This window comes from Barbatula barbatula, assembly GCF_947034865.1.
Source record: "Barbatula barbatula genome assembly, chromosome: 4".
In the NCBI taxonomy this organism is placed as follows: Eukaryota; Metazoa; Chordata; class Actinopteri; order Cypriniformes; family Nemacheilidae; genus Barbatula; species Barbatula barbatula.
In genome coordinates this window covers 5389729-5417493 of record NC_136768.1, presented here as the reverse complement: position 1 = coordinate 5417493, position 27765 = coordinate 5389729, and the positions used below count along the sequence as shown (strand labels likewise).

Sequence of the window (27765 nt, the reverse complement as noted above, 5' to 3'; positions counted from 1 at the left end):
AAATCCCAATCGATCACTTTGCTTATCTTTTTACCAAAGCCACCCCCACTCAATTCCACGGGGGAGATTTCTTCTCCTCGTGTTGTGTGTATGTGCGCGCGCGTGCCAGATTCTCAACCAGGAGGCAGCACGTGCTTCTTACAATAGCGTAAAGGCGCGCGTTTCGTTTTTACCTTTTGCGTCCCGTTTCACGCGCGCGCCGGCTTCAACCGCGTTGTTTGTCATTAGCGCGCGCTGCCCGTTCCGATTCTAGCAGCGGGACGTCCGGCGACTGACGGAAAGCTCGCGCTACACTAACGGAAGGTGCGCGAGACTCAGTTTGGTACCAACACGCACGATGAGCGAGCGCGGCGAGGAAACCGCCGGCGAGCCTTCGGGATCGCAGGAGCAGCCCGAGCCCGCACCGCCGAAGAGAGGACCGGGCAGACCCAGGAAACCGCAACAGGTCAGTGCGTGGCTCTATCAATGCATGTGTTTCGAACCTTTTCACGTAGTTTTGTTTTCGTGAATGGACGCGGTCGTGTTTATGAGGTCTCGTTACGGACGTGTTTTTGCGTACCGAATTACGAAGAAGGGGAGAACACGGACCGTATAGCGCGCGCTATAGGACCCGCCGCTGGAGAACCTGTTGCACAAATGGGGTTGGAAAGTTTGCTTAGGAAATTCTCTTAGCAGTGCAAATGAAGTTTGCATGAATTGTCAACAAACAGAAAAGGTCTTAATGTGGGTGCGCTAAATGATGCATGTACCCAACCAGACATTTTCGGCTGTTTGCATTCACAGCCTAGATCACGAAACACAATCGGGTGCTACTTGTTTATATTTATCTGCACGCGTCAAATATTGCATATAAATACCAGTCGCACACACATATATACATTACGTGTTGTGCGTAAAAGAGGGAATATGGATGAGGGAAATCCTGTACGAGATGTGGGTTGCTGTTTTAAAGGTACCTGTTCGTACGTCGATGATTATTGGCTGCTACTTTCAATTTAAAAATGGTTACTTTAATAACACGTGAGCGATTACATTGTGTCACGGAACATCTTGCTGTTCGGTCACGGCCGCATCCTTCAAATTGCTCGCTTTCGAGCGTCTGTGCGGCTTAGAGGATGTGAGTGTGTCAAATTATTCACAAATGAGTCACGACAACGCATCTTATTGCAAGTGTCCAAGAGGAAGAGAGGTGGCGAGGGTTAAAAGTAAAGTCACCCGAATACTGAATAGTTTGCCTTGTGGGAATGTCACACGGTCGGGTGTCAAACCTTTATGCGTTTGGTATTAATCGGGATGAAGTTCTGCCTTTAAAAATGAATGTGATGTTTTTGAGATGTCTTTTTTTGTACGTTTCTCTTAGAGATGGTGTTTCGGTGAAGGTTGGATTTTCGTTGTACTAAGGACATCAACATCACGTGATTATTACCCCGGTATTTCCTGCCACAATACTATATATAGGCGTGTAGTAAAAAGAGCAGCTGTTGTAATTAGGTGTTAGAAGAGGCAGGGTGCTTTTTCATTATAGTGGAGACTGAGTATATAACTGCGAATATAAATAATAAAACAATTTACAGCCAGCCTTAATATTTACATGGACTATATATAGGCACGTGCTATATAAGATGTATACATTTTCTTTGCACTGTGTATTTGTAGGTATATTACAGATGTTCTGCTTCAATTGTTGTGATGGTTGTCCGCGAAAGAATGTCGCATTTAAACATTCGTGTTCCTTTTTGTTAACCGCCCCATGCGCGCACAAATAGGCACAACCTTTGTCCGCTCCTTTGGTCTTGACTCATGAAACACGGAGTGAATGGGAGACCACAAGTAAATGTGCACATCGTCGAAAGGGACCCCGTCCTTTTGTGAGTGAGTCGGGGGGGCGGGTAAGAAATGAAGGTAGTGGGTCCAATTGAACACTTGAACGCCACATTTAAAATGTAGAAAATTCATTAAAAATACTAGACCAAGTGGCGTTCACAGCTTTGCTTTACTTCGCCACGCGAGCACTTTGAACGGCCTTGAGGTTAATTTTTGTAGACGTTTTCAAGTCAGGTTTTCAGTTCGTACAGGTGCTCTAGGAAGGTAACTGCAGGTGTCACTGGCTTTAAACAAAACAAACCATATTTTAAGTATGGTTTCGTTTCAAAGAGTGTTTTGTGCAAACGTTTTGAAAAACAGAAAATATTTCATAGCAGTTTTGAATGTTTTGTTAAATTGTGTAATCCAGTAACATGCGTACATTTATAAGAAGTGTGGAAGTGCTTTTTGGAGCCCCTAAATAAGCTAGTTAAGAGGGGCCTGGTTTTGTTTCCTGTGCTCATGGCCTGCGTTCACCTCCTTTCCTCCTCAGGAGCCCACGGGAGAGCCTGTCCCCAAACGGCCGAGGGGTCGCCCCAAAGGAAGCAAAAACAAGGGCCCCTCCAAAGCAGCGCAGAAGGTGAGAGCCAGTCACAAACGCACTCGCACACGTGTACAGAGACGCACATTACGTGTCGCCTCGCTACTGGAACATGAATAAAAAACACACGCATAGAAAACACACTTCTAATTTTATATTCCAGATATTATTATCGCCGTCTCACCGGTGGGCTGGGTTTCAACAATGTGTGCCATAAATACGACAAGAGTCCCTTTAAAAATCTTTGTATCTCTCCCTCAATATGCATTGTTTTTCACCACTTCACGGTAGCATGAATATTAACTTGAGCAGAATAAATGTGGAAACTGGTTCTTGCCATTTGTCATGAATCATTTCTCCGGAATGTGTCACGAACATTAAGACGCATATGAAATTTGTCAACATCTGGGGGCGAGTGTGTGTATATACTGTATGTACAGGGAATGCTTCTCTCGCCAATCTCTGTTGTTTCGCCACAGAAGTAAAAACTAAGCTCCAGTGTTGTGGTTCGGTGGTGACATATACCTTAAAGTAGCACTGAATTCGACACGCTAACATACACACGCTCAAATACATAAATACTCTCTCTCCCTCTGTCTCGATCTCCCCTTAGGTAAATTACCACGTGCATGAGAACCACAAACATGTTGCCACACACACACATTTGTGCATCTGTATACTCTACACAGGGAATATAGAGCACGTTCTGTTACATATTGCCAAACGAACTCTGTTCCCATTCCTTCCTAATGCCCGTGCAAACAGAAAAGCAAATCACAGCATCACAGAAGATGTGCATTGTGCACGGGAGTTTCGCTAAATGTGACGGCGGTCAACATTTCTAATTGCAGATTTCTGATTATGTATTGGGAATGACTTTAAAGAGGGGCTGTTCTGGAGAGCCTTTCTTGATGAAGTCATTAACATTTCTTCCTCGCTTGTGTGTGTGGTCTAGTCTGGCATATGTTTGTGGGAAGTCCCCCCTCCCGATCCCTGCCAACTGTCAGTGCGTTTGGGTTTAAAAGCATTACTATGTAATTCTCTTCACTGAGCTATCGGGGTTGTGTTTGCGGATTTAGTCCGTGTTAATAACCGGCTGATGGCTCGGCCCGCTTTCTTTCGCGTTAATGTACCGCTGTCACGGGCCTGCTTTGAAAAGCCTGAGCACTCTTCTGCCAGCGTTGTCCTGTTTCATCTCGTTTGGCATTGTTATGATATGCGTCGGACTGATAAATCTTCTGAGATGAAAGCAGTCAGAACGGAGAGGCGCCACACCAGAGACACTTTCACAGGGTTTGCCCTTCCACCCGGATTCAGTCGTCTTTTAGAGTCTTCAACCACTTTATGATCGAAACGGAGTTTTGAAGTCCGCTTAACAGACTGCCCGGCAGTCTTCTTTAAGATAGCAGTGACAATACCTTATTGTATTCATGTTTTACCTTAGGACCTTAATCAAAGTGTACATTTCTCCAATCTTGTGTCTTCTTGGACATTGGACAAATACATTCTTTGGTAATGAAAGTCGCATTTGTAGACGAAAAAAATAATACATTAACTACATTTAAATTGTAAGTACCTAATTCGCAAGATTTAGAAATGTATTTTTAACAGTTTATATTGGGATTTATTTGGTTGAATTAACTATCCTACCCACTCTCTCTCTCTCTCTCTCTCTATCTCTCTCTCTCTCTCTCTATCTATCTATCTATCTCTCTGTATGTATACAAAAACAAACCTCAGGAATGACATAGGCACACAACAGCAATGTAAAAGACTGAGAGAATGCAAAGACACATTGCGCAATCTCTTAATGCATCGTATTTTCTTTTTAAACTGATCCAAAACAACATTTACTGTAAAAACAATAATATTTTGAATATGAATATGAACTTGCCTTTGCACTATTCAAGATCTGCAAGAATAGATTTAAAAAAAATATTTTGACCACTTTGTTGCGCTTCAATTTTGTGCAAATAAGTGCAAATAAAAAACTTTATTTTCATTTTGAATTTACTCAAAAATGTTCTCACAGGTTAACAGAATGAAACCAAAAATGTACCTATAATAGCACATTCAGAAAACTCTCTTATGTTATCCCACCCCTGCATATAAAATTACTCATGCCATGATTTTGTTAATAGATCAGCACAGCAAAACTCTAATTTTGGAAAATGTAGCAGTCAGTCAAGTCGTTTTTTTTATAAAGTCATTGAATGCATTATAGATTCTGCTATTGTCAGTCTTAAGTTGCACAACGCAACCCACAAAAACGATATCAAATGAACAATCCAGGCTACAATAAGCTAAACAGCCCAGAATATACCGCACAATTTAACATAGTTGTGTCTGTCAACACATAAAACCTGACAAGTTTCCGCCCTACTCCGATCACTTTCAGTCATAATGACTCGCTGAAATATTTTCCATTCACAAGTCATTGCTGGAGCTCCATACTGGGCACCTGTGGCTAATTTTAAACCCTACATTCGCAAAAGTCAGTTTGGTATGGGCGAGACCACTCCTCCCTTAATACCGGGGTGTCTCCGTGTCGATGAGGACAGAGAGCATCCAGGTACGCGCGTGCATGTCGTGGACTTGGCTGGATGAGACATGCAAACACAAACATGATTAATTGATCAGGGTGTCATCTTGCAGACCATTAAACCTGCTGTTTAAAAATGCAGCATCCCCAACTGAGGACCGAGGCCACAGAGACACTGATTGGCCCAAGAAAGACAGACAAGGATGACAGGAATAAAGACATAGAGACAGTGCTGTAGAGAGATTACAGTTAAACACATTGTGTCTTTGAGACAAGCATGTTAGTGTACCGAAACGTTAGCCTAATAATCTTATTTCAAGACACTTATTTACTTATAAAATATGTCTGGTCCTATAGTATGCTTAGGAAATAGGGACCCGAGTTAAAATCTAGACTTAAAGTGGTAATTCACAGAAAAATGAAAATTCTGTCATCATATACTCAACCTCAAGTTGTTCTAAACCTGTATAAAATTATTTGTTCTGCTAAACACAACAGAAGATATTTGGAAGAATGTCAGTAACCGAACAGGTCTCATCCCCCATTTACAGTTATAGTAGGAAAAAAATACTATGGGGGTCAATGGGGATGATATCTGTTTGGTTAATGAAATTCTTCCAGATATCTTCTGTTGTGTTTAGCAGAAAAAAGGAACTTGGTAAAGGTTTGGAACAATCTGAGCAGGAGTAAATGATGACATAATTTTACATTTTTGGGTGAACTATCCCTTTAAACCAACCAAAACGGCCTAAATTTTTTTCGCCATTTTGTTCTATGACTTTTTAAATCATGTCACTTCGCACAGAAGCAAAAAGTATTGTAAGCAACCTAAATATGCAAGGTGTACAAACTGATAAGTGTCGATTTTAAAAACAGACCCAAGAGCAGACTTGTCTGCCACGGTCCGATGACAAGCATCATTTTTTGAGCCAATGGTAGTCATGCAACATAATATTCAAAGCTAAATTCAATTAAAAGCATTGAAATTCCACTTTGAACTGGCTTCTAATAACATTTGGTTTCTGGATCCAGTGGCAAAAACTGCATCTCTGGGTTTTTTTATCTTGCTTGCGCAGAATGGTGAAGCGTCCTTGGGGTATTCAAAACAAACGGTGCTTGCTGGAGAGGTGGTTATGCGAGCCTTGACCACGTCTGCATACTTAGTTAGGGCAAACAGACCGAACCGAAGAGGGCCGAACACATCACACACAACAGCGATACCTACATACAGAATACAAGAACAGAGTTTATTCCCTCTGGCGCATGAATAATGGTATTTGGAAGAATGCTTGTAACCAAACAGTTCTTGGCCACTATTGACTACCATAGAAGGAAAAATTACAACGGAGGTCAAAAGTGCACAAGAACGGTTTGTTTTCCTACATTCTTAAATATATCTTCTTTTGTGTTCAAGAGAACAAATACATTTATACCTACAATGGTAGTCAATGGGATCCAAGAACTGTTTGTTTACAAGCATTCTTGAATCTCTTTCTATGTGTCCATCAGAATAAAGACATTTATACAGATTTGGAACAACTTGAGTGTGATGGAGACATCATTTTCAATTTTGGGCGAACTGTTTCTTTAAGAAACAATTCTTTAGGAATCTATGTTTATTTTTGTATTTATGATCCATATTTTGTTACTTGAAAACCCATAAATCAAGAAATCCTTTAATGAATGTGATCCTTTCAAGCAACAGTGTTGTTAATAGGTAAGAGACAACACACAACCCTCTTTGATTTGCATCTTGCTCATTTGGGTGTACCCGGTTAACAAACATGATACCTTTGACACCCACCCTTCCTAGGTCATTCTCAGAATTCATCGATGTTTGATGGTTTGAGTAAGGTTTCCTTCAGGGCTCCGCATGACAAATACTCTCAGGTACTCTATAAATAATGAAGACTTGTCTTGTTAATTGTGTTGGAAGGCACCGTCGAGCGAGCCCGTGGAGTAAATCCCCCCGCTTCCACCCGTCAAAAAATTTCAGTTGCGATTTCAGAGGTGGTTGGAGGGCCGGTCGTTGCCCAAACAACACAAAAAGTCAGTGTGGAATTCTCAATCAAATAAAGGAAATCCTTTACACTTCTGTTTTGGGTTTGATGGTTTTCTTGTGTTATGTAGTTAGACAAGACGTTGACAAGAAATTGTATTTAGTGCTTGAGCAAAATTTCGGGATTTTTATAGGAATATTTAGGAATACCTGTGTTCACAAAGCTCAATTAAGCTTTTTTGTCAGCTGAAGTGCTGGAAGCCAATTCGGATAAAAGTGTCTGTCAAGTACATTTAAAACCTTCAGACGTAATATTATTTATTTCATCCGGTGTCGTTTTAATCCTATTTTATTTGTCATGAATGTGTGAGCTGTTTTTTGAACAATGTTCTTCATGAAGCTTGGCATTACAGATCATTATCAACATTGTTTTGTTGTACAGACGGCACTTCTGCCACACGTCTTTGTGTTTTAAAGAAGAATGAAAATTATATGGGTTTGAAATGAGATTGGTGTCAGTAAATAATTAGAAATTGTTTTCTTTTGGTTGCTATTTTCAATGTTTCAGAAAAAAATCTAATTTGAAGCACATTCTGGATCTTCTATGATATAAAGCCCTAAATGTCTTCCAGTGCTTTTATCTGGGTGCTTTAGCTGATAAAGGTGCCCTATTTACACTTGAATGGCATAAAATTCCCCAAGTGAAATATTACGCTACACATACCAGGAACTCTAGCGATGTAGACAGTACATCGTTGGAGGGCCGAATATACGTTACAGACCCAACACAATTTTCTTTTAGCATTAAATGTAGCACCAGCATTTCACCCTCACCTTCTGTGCCCATATGGAAACAAACAAATATGTAATAAGTAATTGTGTGCCTGAAATCTTTGCTTAAAAGAATTGACGCTCATTTCTGATATTTGGCATTTGCAGAAAGCTGAGACCACAGGGGAGAAAAGACCCAGAGGAAGACCCAGGAAATGGGTGAGTTTGGTTACATGAATTATATTAATTATAATGATATTTATACTTGTAATACAGGTATTTTCTCTAAAAATGCTTGACAAATGAATAGAATCTTAAAAAGTAATGACTATGTGCAAAGTCATTTATTTCTGTAAAGAGTTAAATGCGTTCTGCAAATGAAGGAGGAGAATGTGCAAATGTTTGCGTTCTGGTTTAATTCAATACGTCCTTCGATAACCTGACGTTTTCTGCGTTTATCAGCCTGCAAGTGGCACATTTGATAAATAGCTGGGGAAGTGAAGCCGCAGGCAGTCGAAAATGCCACCAGCATAACTGAAGGCAGATATGGAAGGAAAAATCTCTTGTGGCATGTCCACTCTGGTGTCCTTATGGATTTTCCCAGGCAGAGAGGAAAAGCAAAGCATTCCTAGGCCCCTGAACACACATTAGCTTGAAAGATTCGTGATTGAATTAACTTGATGTTTAAAGAATGCTTGTAGTATTTTATATGAATTATTTGCGTCCTCCAATGTAATTCATTTCATTCTGGTGTTGTAGGGGGTGGCTTGGAAGCACAAGCCGAAATGATTAGTTCAGAAATAAGTGCATTTGTATTGGAAGAAACCGTGACCCATCTGACTATATCATCCAGGAATGCGATTTGAGTCACATGTGAGCCAAGCCGTTCCAAAACACGCTTTACCTTCAGATCTCAGCTGAGACCCTTAGCTAACATTAGGATGTTCCGCTTTCACTCGCCATGACATAGAAAACTGTAGCTTTAGTTTCTATAAGTGAACAGTAAAAGATGGGACAGGGTATGATGAGGACCATAGAAAGGATTGGGAAATGTTGCGAGCCCGATTCAAACCTGCAGCGTATGCATGAGCACAGATTTTTTTCTGTATTGCTAATATTGTAAGGGTGAGATTATGCAGAACACGTTTTAATCTATTTAAAATCAATGAATTGCATTGAAATGCATTGCAGAAGTGAAATCTGAAGAGGCCGAGGTAGATGCACCACATACCAGGATAGAATGTGACCCAACCGTATCTGTTTAAATGATAAAGCAAGTGTATGTGAGAGATTGTGAGTTAGGTCGTGGGTTTCAGCTGTGGTGTAGCTCTTTGGACTGCACTGATAAAAGTTTACATTTATTGGCCTATTTCTTTTTGTACTGATGCCCAAGGTGCATTCGGCAGTGCTTTCATGATGCCTGCGTGATGCAGGTACACACTCCCACGCTGTACATTGCTCCCACACACAAATACACACGCACATTGATGTCCTTTAATCTTAAACAAATAGATAATGGGGTAAAATGCGTTGTAGATGCTAAGTAGACCTAGTTAACAGATAAGACTTGAGTGCTTAACGAAATATAACTATTTAAAAAATTATTGCTCTTCATTGTTGAATGCATAAAGTAGCAGGCTTTTATTTTGAAATGCAGGAGATTTTCCGTTGAAAAGTACGATGTGTCAAAGGTCAACTAGACTTCAGTCAGGGCTGTATTGTTGAAAAATTGTTTGTTCTTTTATAGCTCAGTTCCCAGTTATGTGGAAGTGTAAAGTGTAAAATTCATTTGGTGAAATGCAAATAGAAAGGACCAAGGTGTTTTGCATTGCTGAAATCACCCGCGGGACTGTTTGGCCAAAGTTAGAGCTAAACTGTGCAGAGCAGTGACCTTATAGGACCAGAGTTAAAAAAAAGGCAAGATATTTTTCTGTCGCCTGAAGACACTTATTGATTGTTTCCCAAGTTTGTGGTTCAAGCGAATTCATCAGACTGTAGTCATACTACAAATATCCTGAATGTGGAGTGGGCATAGTGGTATGACATCCTGTGTATGAGTCCGAAATAAACTTGATGTCAAGTGTATGAATGAGTGTGAGTCAGAGATGGAAAGCTTTGATTTGAATCACTAGTATGTCCACGGATAAAAACAAGTCTGATGTATTGCAAGATGTTATTGGGTTCAGCTAATGAAGGGAGAGGCAAAAACATTTTATGAATGAGCTGTAGGAAACGTGTTTGTCTGCACCCCTCGGTACTCTTGTATGGGTCATTGTGTGTGGCTTATGATCTGTTTAGCGTGTCACACATGGATTGGCATAGTCAAGACGTTCATATTGGTTGCATGGCAGTCTCCACATACAACTTTGTAGACAAGAGCTTTGCAAAACCTCTTCTGAATAAACAAGTCAGTGTTCTTCATTCAGCCACCGCTCGTCCTCCTGGAACTAATTATAGCATATCCTTTTTGGCTACAAGGGGCGGTTGGAATGTTTTCCTTTGCCTCCAAACCCCCCCTATCCCCCCCCCCTTAGCATCACCATTGCTCTAAATGGTTAACAATGGAAGGTGGATTGTTTAAGTGTATCGGTTTCATCAGAACCAATAAAAGCGCGAGCGCAAGTCTTGAGAAATTAAAGAGTTCACCTGGAAATCAGAAGAATAAACTTTTGCGTTGATTTATCCATCTGTGGATGTCAATTTTAGGATTGTATCTCTAGGCAAAGACTTGTTGAGATGAATGCATTGGGTTTTGTGGTTTAAGATGGACAAATCCGACTTGTTTTAAAAACATTTCACAGGTGGCAAAGCTGATATGTGAAGTTTCTAGTTTGCTTCAAGAAAACTGTCCTCCCAAAAGTGATAAGACGAAATAAAGACCTTGAGCTGTTCAGAATATGTATACAAAAGGAATTCATTGTTGTGTGTTGTGTTCAGCACACCAGTTGCTCGCCCACAAATCGCATCTTATACCCAAGGGATATTGGCATTGACTCAATGTCCTTTGGTTTTAGGTTATGGTCCAAAATGATGATGCCAGGTGCGTTTTGCTTTCGAAAGGAGATCTTGAAGTATAAATAACTCCATTCATTAGGTGTAGAATTGCATTCTAACATTTCAATACTCGTTTCTGCTGGTCCATTTGTTATTTATAAATCAGGCCAAAAGGAAGTCCTGCTAGGGAGAGAATTCTGCAGATCCTCCATGCCGGGCGTAACGTTATCTGCAAGTTTTGCTGCAGCAGCCAAAAGACTGATTTATTGACCCCCCTCTTCCTTTTCCGGGTGCTCCTCCTGCACAGGTGCGGAGATGGACGGAGTATTCCGTGCCAAGCGGACAAGCCACACTGTGTTTTGGAATGGGAGGGGGAATGTTGGAACGGCTATCTCTGTCCTCGAACAGCTAACATTATTCAGTTGTGCACTGCAGTTCCCCTTTTATAGTGCCAACTGGCGAGTGTCCACAGAGTTTGCGTGTTTGATTCTCTGAGTGAGCGAGACCAAATCGAAGGGAGAAGTTTTGCTTTTTGTGCTCCGTATACGCCTCCTCATCTGTCCCCAACATTCAAGCGTTCACTCACTTTTCTGTTTGTTGCCATGGGAAAAATGGGAATGCCCATGGTTTCGATCCGTAAGGGATGTCACATGCACTGAAAAGATCTGGACAAGAGTTTCTTTCGCCAAGAATTCCTGTGATGTGAGGTTGATGACAACATCTTGATTCATACTTGCTTTCTTTTCCCCTGATGGCGTCCTCCACCTCCTCGTCTCCTCAGTCTTTATTGGATCAAAACCATCCCATCACCCTTTTTAAAGTTGAAAAAACACGTCACCATGAAAATGTCGAATATGTCATCTACACAGTGATATTTTACGGACAACACTAATCTGAAATGGAGAAGTTGACAACTTGACAAATTGGTCTTGAGCAAAGTTCACTTGAACCAAAACCGTCATTTTTGAGAGCATTTTGATGAAGGCGCAAACTTCAGAACGGCGTCCCTGGATCCTCCCCGTCACCTCGAGGAAATGATGAAATGAATAAAAGAAGAGGCCAGAATGAGCAGAAGCGGGGAGTACGTTCTCTCATCGCACACAAGGATGTGCTGCTTTTGGCTAGAGGACAGACAGTGTTGTCAGGTGGTAAGGAGCGGAATCCGAGCTGGGGGAAACGGGAGAGAGAGTCTGGCAGGGAAAAGTGGAGGCAGGCGGCGTTCGGAGGGGGAATTAGAGCCGTGATTGGGAGTCATCCAATAGTCTCGTTTTGGTGGGGAGGCTCGGAAAACCCTCAGCCGCTGCCAAAGTGTGAAAAGATTCTTCTCTCTTTTTTCCCCTCCTTTCCTTTTTTTAATGCGTGCATGTGTGAGGAGAAAGGAGGGGTGTATTGGGATGGGAATTTGGTGTCAAACATCAAAACCTTTTTGTAGCCTTTGCAAGCCTCAAGGGCAAAATACTAAACTTGCCCCCCCAGGCATTCTAGACATCAGCTGAAGTTCTGTCTTGAGTGAGAAGTAGTGTGTACTGTAAAAAAATAAACTTGTTGTATGTTATCTTGTTTTGCAGGACAAATACAGTAACACATTTTTTGACTGTTCAAGTCAATTTCAACCATGTGTATAATTGCAAACTAAATGGGACTGAAAAGCTCATTGTTGACAGTGTGTGTTATTAAAAGTATATTAATTTGCAATATATATTTGATTTCATACTCTTGCAGCGTAAACTCGCTCTGCCTAACCAACTTTTCTGTTTGACTGACATGTGGAAAAGAAAACAAATGGCCAATAGTTAACACATTCATTTTTCATATTGAACACCTACTTTTTTGTTTATAAAGGTTTCGGATCAGCTATTTTATTTCATTTAGAAATGCCTTACATTATAAAAGTACAAATTTCATAAAAAACAAACACAGACATGAAGGTGTCTCTCACACCCTCTCAATGTTACCGTTTGCCACTTAAAACAATTGGAAGGTCTAACAAACATGGAATAAAAATCTTGTTTGCACATCATGTTCAAAAACCTTTCAACCTTTAAACAGTTTTGATTTCATCTGGCAATACACTTTAGTTTGATGGTGAGGTGCTGCAAAAGTTAAGTGGGCAGTTCTTCAAAGCTTGGTCGAGAGTTGCAGAAGCGTAGTTTACACTGTGGCTTGGAGCCACTCATGTCTCACACTTGGATGGCTGTGCAAGCTAGATACAATGTGAGAGAAAGATTGGACATCTCTACCTCATTCTCCACATTCTCAGAGCCCCCCCTCCTAATCCCATCTCTGTAACTGAGGCCCGTGAACCTGAGTTCCTGCCAATAGGGGAGTGTACTCTGTTCGTGGCTCTATGAGTTTGGTGGGACCACCTCAACGGATTTCCACCAGTCACCCCTGTGACCCCTTTCCCAGCTTCTCTCTCTAGCCCCCCTTCTCGTTCCAGCCTCTGGAAACTTTTTAATCTTTTTGCTCTGAGCCAGTGACCATAACAGCTGCCTTGATAGGTGCTCCAGAGATGAGAATGTGACCGACAAAGGAAATAAATGGGAAAATAAATAATATCAAAACAACGTAGCGATTTTAGACTCGTCGGCTGTTTTCAAACAGATTTCCTGAGTTTGGCTTTGGCAAAGTTTTCACACAGAGTGACAGCTCAGGAAATCAAAACGTTTGTGTTTTAAGAACAGGAAAAAGTAAGTGGTATGTTATTGAGGGTGACACCTTGTCAAGCCAAGACCCTTATCATATAATGGCCACATGGGGTAGTGGTTCTCACAGAGGGCTGGAAACATGTTTCCAAAGAAAATGTCCTGTACGTCTGTGCAACGTTTGTGCTTTTGGGCAAACGGGCTGAAGCTACGCATTATTACATTTGATACATTTGGCAGATGTTTTTATCCAACGTGTATGAGATGATACCCATGACCTTGCTACAAGAAAGTTACACTTTTTTCACATTCACGTGAAAAGTTGTAAAGCAATATGCAAAAATCTATGTTTTCATGTTTTACTACGAATGATCAGGCATTTGTTTAGATTTTTTTAAAGTTATGGTTTAGATGCTTTTTATGCCTTCAACGGTAATGCACAGTTAGAGAGGCGGCGGGAAAGAGTTGATGAACCTTCGAGATGAAATCCGTCAAATGCATAACTGTTAAAGTAATGCTTTCAGGGATCCAGACAAAAAATGTATTAAGGAGCCATTGGCTCCTATAAATGAAAAACACAGGCGCCAAATTATGTTTTTAAGAGCCACGTACTTACATTTTTAAATGACGTACTTTTAGTTATCCTGTTGTGTGTACATCTTCCCTCTCATAGGTTTTGCTCACATAAAGTTTTTTCATTTTGTTTTTCCTCACAAGCGAGGCCATATGGAATCTGCAGACTTTTCATGTTAATTCGGCACAAAAAATTTCGAAAAATCTGCAGAATAGTATCAAATGTGTTTACGTTGGATGACAAATATAAATATGTGTAAATGTCTTTAAAACGCTGCCTGTCTGTACTGTATTTTTTAATGGCAGAGAGGCTTTGTTATTGATTGATGCTAAGACGACGGTTTAAACTCTGAATACATCAGACCAAAATTGTACTTTGAATTATTTTGAACCAACAGAAAAGGTGCATGTCAAGACCATATTAATATATTATTTATACATATGCATGATATTTATATATATATGCATGTTCACAACACAATATAAAGAAAGTCGTTTGTTCTCGCTTTGAACGGATTTGAAATTGATCCAGTGGTGTCTCAAGTAATTACGTTTCCTGAACTTCATCGTGTTTAGTTTTGTTTTATACGTCTCGAATATCATAATAATCTGCTCATGTTGTGTTGGTTTATGTTTGTCAATAACAACTGAGAGCAGAGCGCTGGCGCTGAGCATGCGGGAAAAAGCCCAGCTGCTGGTGTAACCTGCGTCTCCGTTGGAAAAACGTAAAAAACGAGCAAATTTGCATGGTCAACAGTGGCGATCTCTTCAAAAATATCACTCGAAAAAACTTCGAGAAATATAAATCTATATTTGTAATCTGTAAAATGTCCCAATAGAACAACTGAGGTATTGACCCAGTTCCAAAACTTAAAGACCCTCAACACTAGAAAACCTCAACAGGAACGTTGGTGTGGAACTGAAGTAACGTGAATTACAGTGCGGGACCCCATCCCTTTCTCTCTTTCTTTGAGAAACTCTGGGAACCGATTTCACATCAAACAGCAGAGCCTCCTGAATGGAGCAGATCCAATTTGTCTGGGCTTTTCTTTCCCTTCAGAACACCCCCTCTTCCCTCCAAAAAAAATTCCAACAAAAGGCTGCTTGTCCTGCCAGGAATTTTCCACATTCCTCGCTCTGGCAGACATTTTTCTCTTCTACAAAGGCCCCTTCGGCAAATTCCCCCTAATCGCAGGATTTAGCCAGGCTCTGATAGGTGGCATTCATAGCACTGTTTGGTTGGGAAGGGTGGTTGATTCGGAGCCCGAGAAGAGATGTGTGTTGGGGGGGTGCCCTCGGACCAGGAATCTTTTCAGGATCGGCCGAACTAGTGGAAGCATTCCAAGGGAGATCACAAAGCCAGCGCTGTGGCCCTGTACCCTGGAGATGTCTGGCTTGTTTTCCCCACTTCCACCTCCAGGTTAACAGAACATGTGGCCTTTATTCACGGGAGCGAAGGGGGCGGAGTGGCGTACAGTTACTGGGTGGCTCATCTGTGGGGTCTGCCTCTAGTGAGGGAGTCCTTGGATAAGTTTGCCTCATCAAATCAAGCACCAGTGTTTTTTTTATATTTCCTGTCTTTGTGGAATTTCTATCAGCAGCCCTAAGGAGACTATGTTCAAGAAAGGTTTTTTAACAAACGCAAAACATGTGTTAGCGGTTTGAGTTGAAAGCAATGTGAGACGCATTCCGTCGTTGTAGACGTTCCCCCCTGTATTTCACCAAGCAGCCAGGTAAAATGAATATGGCTTATGGGCAGGAAAGGGTCTAATGGGTCTGAACCGTGGTTAAATGTCTTGGGAACAGTACAGATTTGGGCTTTCACATAAAATGTTCTACGTGAGTGTTTAGACATCAGTAGGCTTCGATGGGAATCTCTTAACACATCCGTGTTTATTTTTGGAGGAAAACGGCAGAATTGTTTGTGTAATGGATTTGCACATAATAAGAAATACAAAGATTTCAAGGTTTCAACTTCTTAAAAAATCAACTGGGCTGTTTTACCAACTTTGAGGATTGGAACAACTCTCGTCTACTGACACTTAATCTGATACCTGGTGTTTTCCCCACAAACTCTGTATCTGCCTTGCGGTTGAGTAGAAGTGTTAAATGATAGTTCACCTCAAAATGAAAACAACAGAAGATAAAAGATATTTTGAAGAGCGTTGGTAACCAAACAACTTTGGCCCCCATTGACTTCCATCGTATGGACACAAAACCATTTATCAGAATATCTGTTCCACGGATGATAGATTCATATACAGGTTTGGAATTACATGAGGGTGAATAAATTATGACAGAATTTTTGTATAAACTCACAACAGAGTTGACTATCTCTGAGAAACCTGACATAGCGTGAGAAGTAATGAATTGGCTTCAAACCCGAAACATTTTTGGCGTAGTCTTTGTTAGACCTCACATTTCAGGGAGTCTTATTTCCTCCGATAAATGTTCATAAAAAATACGTCCCAGTCATTTGAATAAAAGTGGGCGGAGTTAAGAATTACAGATTTCGTGCAGCATCAGTTTCGAAACCCCATCAATATTATAGCCGTGCAGAAGATTAGTTTTTCATTCATTATTGTGTTAACAATGAAGCTAAAAAGACAAAAGCATGTAAAATGTGCAAACGTGACATGCTTATTTATAGCCATCAAATAAAAAACGATAGCCTCCATGGTTTGCCATCAGGACAAAGACTTCAGGAGCCATGAATGAGAGCGAGACAAAAATATCATTGTGGATTCTTGTAAGAGGGAATGAGGGTTTCCCTACAGTGTAAGCTTTGAGTAAATGACTCTTGGCACTGACATCGGTTTTGGCAAGTCGTGCCAGGTTCTAAGAGCAGGAGTCTTCCGCTCGTACTGTAGCCGCTTGGCTTTGCTCTGTCTCAGCACGCTCTGTGCTGGAGCGGCTCAGACATGCAGCTGCACGCTTTCAGCTTTTGCCTCCAGGTACCTGTGCCAGAGGCTGACTTACAACCATTACATAATGTCTTTTTGCAAGATCTTCTTATATTCTTTGCCAAGAATGAAGGATTGGGTCTAGAATTACCAAAAGTCCAATAATCAAAGAACGTTGCTCCATTCACAGCAGGATGAGATGAAAACGTGATTTTGCAGCCACATGCATCACCTTTTGCCCAGAAACATTCTTTGGCGTCCAAGAGCACTGAGTGATCGCTGGGGAATTTAATGCAGATGATCGAACACTTCAGAGGGAAGGTTTTAAGACTTCTTCTTTGTGTTTGAAAGTGGGATGTGGTCTTGTTTTTTTTGGATGGAAAAGATTTAGAACATCATTTTGTCTTCTGAAAGTTCAGGAGTTGAAAATGGTAGCAAGAACGGATTTGGTTGGTTGTTTGCTTACGTTTGACTCGTAATACAACATCCTCTAAAATCCTCACGATTTTTTACACAATTGAGTAAACAGGGTTTGTACAAAAGTTAGCTGTCATTTGGATGTTGAAGATGTCGCTCGTATTATTATTTTAAGGCCTTACTGAAAAAGAGAGGTTGCAAAGACGGTAGAGAAATTGTGTCAAAAGTTTTTTGTGAAAGTATGGTTTAACAGGAATCTGAAAGAAATTAAGGATGTCACATTCTTATGTTTCCTTTTGTCATATTTTATTTTGGAGATGATTTCCGTTGATGTTATCATTCCTGAGCACGGTGGATGTCTCCGTTTTCCTTGTTTCAAGGCATGCGTAACACTGAAGGCTGGAAAATAAATCACAGTAGCGCTTGTTTCCAGTGTGGCGGGTTGTGGCAGGCAATGAATTTCATGGCCAGTTGGCAGTGTAGTGTTAAAGGGACAGTTCACCTTTAATATAATGTACTCACCCTCATGTTATTCCTAACTCGTATTACTGTCTATCTTATCTTGAACTTAAACGCAAATGTGTTTGAAGATTAACCTGCCTGGTGTTTTTTATAACATTTGAAAGAAAATGGGAACCGAGTCCGTTTAGCACCAAAACGACATAAAAGCAAAAGCGATAGATATTAGCTCTCCTTAGCACATTCATTCAGGTTGTTCATTCATAAACAAATTATTTATTTGAAATAAATCAGTTGTTCCATTTCACACAACTGAACCGTTATTGTATGATTCAGTGTGATTCATTTACAAACCATACTTGAGTTTGTCATATAAAGCTGTCATACGCTATCAGAAGACTTGAAATATAATACACAGGTCAGTTTGAACTGTTTTTATGATATTTTTATGAAACTTTTATTGTCTTTTCGCTTAGGACATACTAAATTATATGGTGATTCGTTTTTTGTTGAACAGTTTTAATATCTTGGAAATTTACTTTAACAGGTATATGTAATAGGGAAATTCCCTGCAAAGGTCAACCTAACCATGAAAAAATAAGTTATTACCAAAGTCTTTCACCAGGCTGATAGCGGATAGCTCAGTGGTTTAAATAATCATGTTAGGTCTCTTAAAGTCTCTTTTAGGAATGATTTTCCATAGTCACTCAAGTGACGCTTTCAGTATTGTCACATCCATTCATTTCAATGTAATAGCTATTTTATGTTCTACAAAGAGCCGTCCGTTCTCCATATGTTGGGTATTTTGTCTGGTATTTGCACATTAGTTCACAGAAATTTTACAAAGTGTTTTCTTTGACTTATCCATTTATTTCCCTCTTTAAAATTCTTTTTTCTGGTGTGGCTTCTATCAACATGGGTTCAAGAAACGATCAACAGATTGTTCAATATATTGTTAATAAATGCATTCTCTAAGAGTTTATATTTCAAGTTTTGACTAACAATTCAACATCCATAACACTGGAATTGGCCAATACCAAATTCAGTGAGAAAAGTAAGGGTCGTGCACAGTTTTTTCGATGTCTTAGAAGGCACATGATCCTTTTTTAAAGATCCAATACGGTGTATACAAAACCAACTAGCATGTACCAAAAAAGGGTCTTAATTGGCGTTAAACAATTCTGGACATTGTCAATCACTCCTACCGCAATGTAGACTCGCGTTTGCCGTTGAATGATGAATGTGACCCGTGACTTGAAATAATATTTGAGCAGTCGCTCTGTTCTCATGTTGGCATAAAAATGTAATGGCCTTAACAACCTTTCAGAGTGCAGTTTCTGTTCACTTATAAACACATGCCTTTTTACATTGGAAGTTCAGTCGCTGAAAGGCGAGGTTGTTAAAATGTAACTGTGCAAATGGTTTGGCATTCCTGGTTTTAACAGCCGTCATATTTGCACACGGGATCTAATTTGAAACATGTATGTAAAAACTATGTGAAGTGTTTGTTTCAAACTACTGTGCAATGCTATAGGAGTCTTAAAAGTGCTCAGAGATTTACTTTGTTCTTGTAATTCAAACAAACTCTCGTATCATTTAGTGGATGGTTCTCAACTATCGGGTTGTATGGTTAGATATAAACCTATTGAGCAATTACTAACTCGCACAACATAGGTACAATTTCCTCCAAAGATCATTCGCTTTTATCCCACGGTAGTTAGTTTCCTTTTGGTCACCGAGCGTGACTTTTTCTATTAAAACCAGATCCCATTAACAGTACAATTAAAGTGCAAAGCTGGTGTACTGAAGAAAAAGCGTTGCCTACGGGTGGAAAAGAGCAGAGCACTTAATGTTTGCCTGCTCCTAATCTTGATTTATCCTTAATGTTGCTATTAGTTGATAAATCCGAGTTTTTAAGTAGTTATTTCCTTTAAGAGACCACACTTATTATGCCTCTAATCTTCTGTTTATTTCTGCAGTTTACCCATGATCTGTTATTAACTCATTGGGATATCTGGGCCTTGATTTTTCTAATATTGTATTCTGTATTTATTCTAACTGTATATCCTGCACTTGCTAATGGCACTTCTGGTTAGACCTAAACTACATTTTGTTACACTGTACTTGTATATGTGTAATGACAATGAAGTTGAATCTAATATAATCTAATCTAATGATGGATAAAAGTATCCACAATTATAAAATAAACAAATGTATACAAAACAATAAAATATACCGAATTATAATTTGAAAATTATAGAAAAGAAAAAGTTCTCTCAAACTTGATTGCAGAAAAAGGTTGTTCGTTAACAAAGTTATCACTTCTGGTTTAGTAAATGATTGATTCTGTCAGATAGGGCTGTCAGACGATTAATCGTGATTAATCACATCCAGAATAAAAGTTTGTGATTACATAATATATGTCTGTGCATATTAATTTTGTATTTACATTTACATACACATACATGTATATTTTTTAAAGAAATATTTAGATGTATTTATTTATATTTACCAATAATCGAAATTGTATATAAATGCTTCTTAATTTTTATATTTTTCTTAAATATGTTTATGTGTTTATAAATACAAAATGAATTTTTCACAGTACACGGATTTATATTTTGTTAACACAAACTTCTATTCTGGATGCGATTAATCGCGATTAATCGTTTGACAGACCCAGATTCAGAAAAGATTTGTCTGACTGATTCAACTTGTGAGTTTGTTCTCCTCAAGTTTCTGAAAAGTTGGGTTTTGTGTTGATTGGCTGAGGGAAGCTGGCAGCGAAGCGTGCGAGTGCGCGGTTGTATTACTAGTCAAGTGTTCGGTTTCAGGGATGACAGGGTGGGCTTCTGTTTCACCCTGCTTTTGGGAAGCAAATTTCTAGATCTTTTAGTACAAGCCATACACAGTACAGGGGCGCCGGGGTCATCTCAGCAAAGCTTGCAGAAGTGATTTGGTGTGTCAGCTACTGTGTGAACAACTTCAAAGAGCGAGATCAATCTTGGGAAAGACAATGGTGTGATTTTTCCTTTTGTGCTGGACGGCAGGAGGGGCCGATGTCAGATGTGCCTATAGGGGAAAGAGTTCAATGTCGTCAAGGAGAGGAACTTAACATGCATTGTCACTTGTTTAGCTTTTCTTAACAATTTGCATGACGAATAATAATTTGGCCTTCATAAATGTCAATCAAGTGATTAAAATGATGCCTGAAAGTGCATTATTAGGATGGAAATTTGTTAATAATACGATCTCTATCTCAAAAAAAGTTTTTTACATAAAATGTGCTTTCCTTTAAAGCAAGTGTATGTTCTCATGTTTGATGCGAGTGGTTGGTTTTCGGGAACACGACATTCAGAGGCCACACTGCAACTGTCTTAGATCATCTACAACCATTCATAGGCAGTCAGCCCTGCGTATAATCCTTCATTTAGGTCAATGCAAGAGGAAACAGTGGGATGTTGGCTTGTCTGTCAGGGATACGCCATGCTTTTAACAGCCAATAACAATAGCCAAGTGTAAAGCTTGAAATATAACGTCAGGCTTACTTTCTTACTTTCCATTAAACAGGCATAAATGTACTATTATAAATGTATTTTTATAAATATTTATATATATGCACACACATATCTGTTTGGAACATGTGCATCATTTTCACAATTCCCCTTTATCGCCACTTACATTCTTCGCCCGCTTCCATCCGGTGTTGACATTTACTATGTTACAGGCTGATATCATTCCAAGCGGCGCTGGCACAAAACACACCAGCTGCTCGCACCGATCCCAAGTGTGTGTGCGCGTTGAGGTTGGGTTCCAAACACTGGGGACTCTCATGGTTTTATTTTTGCCTGGCATTCGGAACAGCGAAGAGCTCTTCAGCTGTCAAGCTCGGGTCTTAGAAGCACTTCCTGCGGGGTGGCGGCGCTTAGTGTTTGTGATGTAATGTGAGGAGGGGACAATCTGGCCTTTGTACTGGATACCCTGCACTAGCCACTGTCACGGCATTGCTGTGTTGCACATATGTCTTTACATTCTATGCGATGCACTGTATAGATGGCTGATTTGCTGGGGTATTTTGAAGGTCACCGGTGGGTGTATTGATTTGTCGTGTTGTGAGCAGTTGTATGATACAGTAAGGATTGCGCACAGTTAATGTATGTTTGCAATAGCTACTTAAAAAAGGATGAGCTTAACTTTTCTAAGACGGTACGAAAAAAAATACACGTGCGTGAATTAAATGGTTTTGTTTGTATCACTTGTGTGGCAGCTGTTTGTTTTATTCACAATCTAGTAATGGGTTTCTTTTTGTCTTTCAGCCGCAGCAGAAGGTCCAGGAAAAGCCCGCTCAGGTATGTTAGATAAAATCCTGCACATGTTCATGAATTTTTGTTGAGTATCAAACAGAGCTGATGAGTTATGGATCAGGATCCATCTATTGAGCTGACCAGCTCAAATCAAAATACACGGCTAGTGAAGATTCTTCAATATTTGTTGTATAAAAACGATGCGTTGTGTTTTTCTTGCCTAAGAATGAGCTATTTCCATCTACATACAGCGGACAGACTGCTCTAAAGGACATGTTTCGTAAATACGTTATCACATTCGGGAAAGAACCGAAAATGTCTTGACATAGTAGTCCTCTTAGACATCTTATAGATGGCAATCTGGCAGACAGATGATTTGACAGATGTTGATTGTTTTGCGGTTTCTGCTTGCGACGTTCGGCATAAATCCTATTATGCACCAAATCTTTCAAAATTTTACTTACGAAGTAAAAGGAGAATTTGTGCAATGTTTCTTTTATATTTAGACCTGGAGCAAGTCATTTGTCTCCGTTGGAATTATCAAACCATTCATACATGAATATTAACCAAGCGATTGACAAATTGTCATTTTGTTAAGCTGCAGTAAATAAACATATGTATATATAGCCACGCAGTTTATATGTACACAGTATTTAACAATACCTATAATGGTGATTTTCGCTTAAATGTCTTGGTTAGAAATCCCACAATCCCGACCTCCCCCACATACAACTTCCACACATTTACCAGGAATCAGTTCACCTCCTCTTGTTCGCTGGTGCGGACCAGTTTACAGTGTGAATGCATAACTGAAGCCTGATTAGTTGCTATGTGGGAAAGCAAGGTCCCCGATGGCTATGAGCCGTATTACTACACGTTAAGCGTTCGATATATACACTAACTAACAAGACGTTCTACTGCTTTAACATTGTAGCAATGAGTACAGGTGCCTGTAATGATCTGCAACCGTTATAATGGGAGATGTTCGACAGGTCATTAAGAATAATGAAGTTACATTTATTTATTGACTTGTTGTTGCGAATTTAATGACATGGTGACCTTTCAGCTAGAGGGTTAACCCATATGTACTTCCACATTCTTGCAGCTAAGCAAATGTGTTTTATAAAACTATTATGTTTTGACTGTAAATAAGAATTTAATGAGTCACATTTGAGGCTGCTGTGAAATGAATTCAATATTAATATGCATAGTTTCTATGAGGGCAATTGCAAAAAGCCTCTGTTAAAATAACAAGCTATTGTTTAGCAGTAATTATTTCGTTTATTAAGATTATCTTGAAATTCTGTAACTGTTTATTAAAAGTGTGTTTTATGGTACTGCTGCTGCTGCTCCTTCATAAAAGCATTAAGCCACTTCAGCCCAGGTTTAATGTTATCGCTTAATGTGAAACTTTTCAAAAGTAGCTTGCGTTTTATGTGCATTGATAATTCAAGACAGTTGAGTAAAAACACAATTAACAATATTAAAACATTAATATCGGATCAAAAGGTTTTTTGACATATAAGCCGGGCTGATTTTGTTCTGGTCCGTGTGAAGCCTCAGTTATAAGCACGGAGTTGGGAGAGATTGGGGTCCAAATATGATTAAAGAGTTTTTTCTTTCCTCTCCCCTCCTTCTCCATTCTTTCTTTCACCCATGTCACACATGGTAGCGCTTAGCTGGTGCTTAACAGCTGAAGTGTCTGCCACACTAATGAATGGAGTTTGGCTCATATAACACAGGCAAGGCTTTCGCCTCTGAATGGCAGCAACGCAGCGACTTGGGAAAGGAAGAGGGTTATAAATTGTGTCAGTTAGCCTCACCAAATAAAATGAAGCCATGTGGAAAACGAAATCCATTTCATTCTGAAAACTGCCCAGAGCTAAGCGTCTTTCCAGCCCCCTATTCAGTGCCTTCCTTTCTCAATGGTGGTCATCCCGACAGCAGCTGTGGGACGTTCATTCTTAGAGCACATGAACATTTGTATGCAGAGAGAAAAAGTAGAATAAAAAGAGTTTTGGTCATAGTAGTCAGCTGGTTTATTTGGAAAGAAAGTGTTATTTTAGTAGTTAAAGTTAAATAATATCAAACTTATAAACACAAAAAAGTAAAAAACAATATATTATACCAATAATGTTGACTTAAAAATGCTTTAGAAAAACGGGGGTCTGGTCATGGGTATCAGTCAGCTGGTTCATTTGAAAATATTTATATGTATTATTAAAGTCATTCAAGTTAAATATAAAATATAAAACAAGGTTAGAAAATAAATGGCTTGAATGCACACAAAAAAATGTGTTCTTTGCGTGAGTATTAGGTGCATTTTCTTGATAAATGATTAATAACCGTTTTGTTTCACAGGAAGAAGAGGAGGCGGAGCCAGAAGAGGACTAAGCAACCACAGGATTTCACCTCTACCTCATTCAGCTGTCAACTCTCTCCAAGGGAAAAGACTGCCTTGACCACTTATTATTGACTTCCCACTTTCGTTTGTTTATTTTAGTTTTTCCTCATGCGTTTGTTTTGGTTTGGTTTCGTTTGTGATAAACACACACAACACCTCAGCGCATAAACCCGAAAAAGACGTAAATGCAAACAGACATCTTGCAGATGACAATAGGAGCCGTCTTGCTGTTCCCACTTCAGAGTTTCAAACTGCTGTAAGCACAGAGGCGCAGGGGTTAAACACACAAAATGTGCTACAGCGGACAGACACACACATAAGCACACTTTCTTCATGACGGATGTTTCTACATCGGTTAGGAAGATACAAACCGTATGGTTTTGTCATTTGTATAGTCACAACATGTGGTGCTTCCTAAATCTGGGCGGAGCCTTAAACGTACATTCACAAACACACAGTATATACAGTACAAACAAAGAGCACTGTCTCCACAGTACCATACCACCAAAGACAATGTCAAAACCGATCATTTTTCTGTCTTTGGTGTACACACTGAAGCACTAGATCGGCCAAGTAATTTCTCCAAAGGCTAATGTTACATGACTTTTATAACACACTTGAGACAAACAGGTGTGAAATAGTCAAAACATTAGATTTTTGGGGATAATAATCTGTCAAAAATTGTTGCATGTAATGCAGTGGTTTCACTAAAATGACAGTGCGCTTTACAGTATTCGCCTTAAAATTGCAAACGGGCGCCTTCAAGAATGTTAAAGAAATATTTCGCCCAAAAATGAAAATTCTGTCATCGTGGACTCACCCTCGTGTCTGTTGAAAAGCGTTGGAATTTCTGTCTTAAGTGGACCACTGAACAACAATGTTTCTTTTTGGGTGAACTATCCCTTTACTGTTAAATAAAAACTTGACACGTTCTTACAAAATATGTCGCGATCGCTAAACGCCTCCGTTCTACTGTACATCACGTTGCATCGTTTGCTTTGCTTAACTAACACACGTGTACATAATTGTGTTTTCTTTTCTTTCATGGCATAGCTTTAAGAACGTAATTTCCGGCGAATAGGGACAGGGAAACTCAACTCAGTCTGATTCAAGACCTAAACCTCAAGAAATACAAAAACCACAGGAACAAAACCACACTATACCTCATTACGCAAAAAATACCTGAACAGCAGTGACTGTGTGATGTCGGATCTGTCGAGTGGTATTCAAAGAATCTTAACGTACGCGAGCACTGTCACCAATGCAATGTCTCCTTAACGTTTCGAAGCTACCTCTGATTTCCGCGACCAGCTCGAGAGACACGCGCTGCTATACAGTTCTTATTACAAAGCAGGGAATGGCAGTGAGTGCCAATATTCAAAACGAACCTTGAGCATGAGAGGCGAGCGAAATGTTTTTTGTTTTTTTTTGTGGATCGGGCAGGTAATAATCGAAAATCTGAGGTCTGTTTGTAGTCATATGTCGAACTAATCATGCAGCTAAGGGAAAAGAGTACTGTGTCTGTTTGTTTGTTTGGTGTAGTTAATTTTCTTTAATTTTTTCACATTGGCGTATATATCTGACATTTGTAACGAGACATTCTGCCTCTACAACCGGGATGTCTGTTTTACATTTTTAACTTGAATATATATTTTGTACTGATTTACTCAATGGTTTCTAAGGATCAAGTGCTTGTATGACACTAAATGAAATTTTGTTTTGAATGGATTGTTTGCTTTTCTGTTTGATTTCTCTTCTCCACTTTTGCTCTGAATCGATTTCGTTTTTGTTTCTTCTCTATGTACTATTCAGATACGTACCTCAAAAAAAACAAATGGATAAAATGGAATAATAATCAGCTGACAAATACCTACCTCCGGTCTTGAAAATGTAATGATTTTCGCTTGCTTCGTTTTAATATGAATTCAATTGAAAGCATATTGGAACTGCACAGGATCCTGTTTTACAAATGTTTGAAATTGGCATCTTAATTCAACTGGGGGAGAAGAACGCTGATAAAAACACGACACGAGGAAAACGGCTTGAAACTCATTTCAGGTTAAAAAATATTTGGGTTTTGTATATTGCTTATATGAATATGTTTTTTGAAAAATTAGTAGATATTGAGATATTACTTGATTAGCGTTTTTGTGTACTCTACACAAATGTGATTTTCTTTTCCCGTTATATGGTTCAAACAGATGTATATGTACTGCTTATTTTGAGAAAGAATACACCTTTTCTCAGCTTGTCGCCATGAAAATCATGGTATTCTCAAAGTAGGCCTGAGGTCGAATCTCAGTGGAAGCTATTGGAACTGTTGGCATGCCCCTTTGAACTCACAACGGCATGACTGTCTTTATATGCGGCAGCTTGGCTTTTGCCACAAACCATCATTTAAGCATGACTCAAACACTGTAATGCTACTACCTAAATGGTTACAGTTCTTGTAAAAGCGTCATGTTATCCCATCGGAGCGATTTGTTCAATCTAACAGTGGCTTAAGTTGATGAATGGCATGTCTCGGCTTTGGCAGTGGTTGGATTCAAACACTGTTTTGAGATCAGTCGGCCTGAACTCTGCTGATTGCAGAATAGCGTGAAACCGCAATTTTACACGCAACAGGCTTTATTGTCTCTGAGGTAAACCGTTCTAAAACTTGCCATCGTGTTCAAAGATTTCCTATGTTGGTTTGAATGTGTATCCGTAAGAGCCACTGTTCACAGGCTTTCAACTCTTGGTGTCTTGATGAAGATAAAGTTGTATTTTTCTGACAACACGTTCCAGTACAATCGAATACACTTTTCTACCTCCAAGAGGGCCTCTCGTTACCTCATTTTCCAAACTTACTATCTGCTTAAATTCAGGTGCCGGAGTTCAGAGAGAACGTCATAAATTTATATATAAATATATATTCATAGTTTATTTTTGTGTGCGGGGGATTTTTATATGACTATACCTCTATGCCTTTAAGTCACAAGTTAGCTAAGACTGGATATTTGACTTTATAAAACGCTGTCTTACGTTATGCAATGTTATGTAGTTTCTGCAGCTGTAGAGATGGAGAATGTCACTAGGTGGTTACTATCTCAACTTTCTTCACTTGATATAACTTGTTTTCTAACAATTATGGCTGTTTCACGTAGAATTGCTGTTTGTGATTTTGCTTAAATTTGCTTGCTTGTTTTAAAAAAAGGACAAAAAAAACGTCCTCTCTATACATATCCACCTCTTTGTTCAGCACAATAAAAAAGGTGCCTGTTATTGTTGTTGTGTATGAAGTTAATACATTGCATGTTTTACTATGAAGTGTTTATTCAAAAATGATTGACCGGTTTTCGAACACACAG

At 39.5% G+C, this 27765-nt stretch overlaps 1 protein-coding gene across 1 annotated transcript; it reads left to right on the top strand.

Moving 5' to 3' along the window:
* The first annotated feature begins 98 nt into the window (after window positions 1–98).
* Window positions 99–26238, top strand: hmga2 (high mobility group AT-hook 2). Its single transcript, XM_079455317.1, has 5 exons — window positions 99–445; window positions 2357–2443; window positions 7885–7935; window positions 22024–22056; window positions 24373–26238. The coding sequence occupies exons 1-5, from the start codon at window positions 338–340 to the stop codon at window positions 24403–24405; spliced, it is 312 nt and encodes a 103-aa protein (XP_079311443.1). The 5' UTR covers window positions 99–337; the 3' UTR covers window positions 24406–26238.
* The last annotated feature ends 1527 nt before the right edge of the window (window positions 26239–27765 follow it).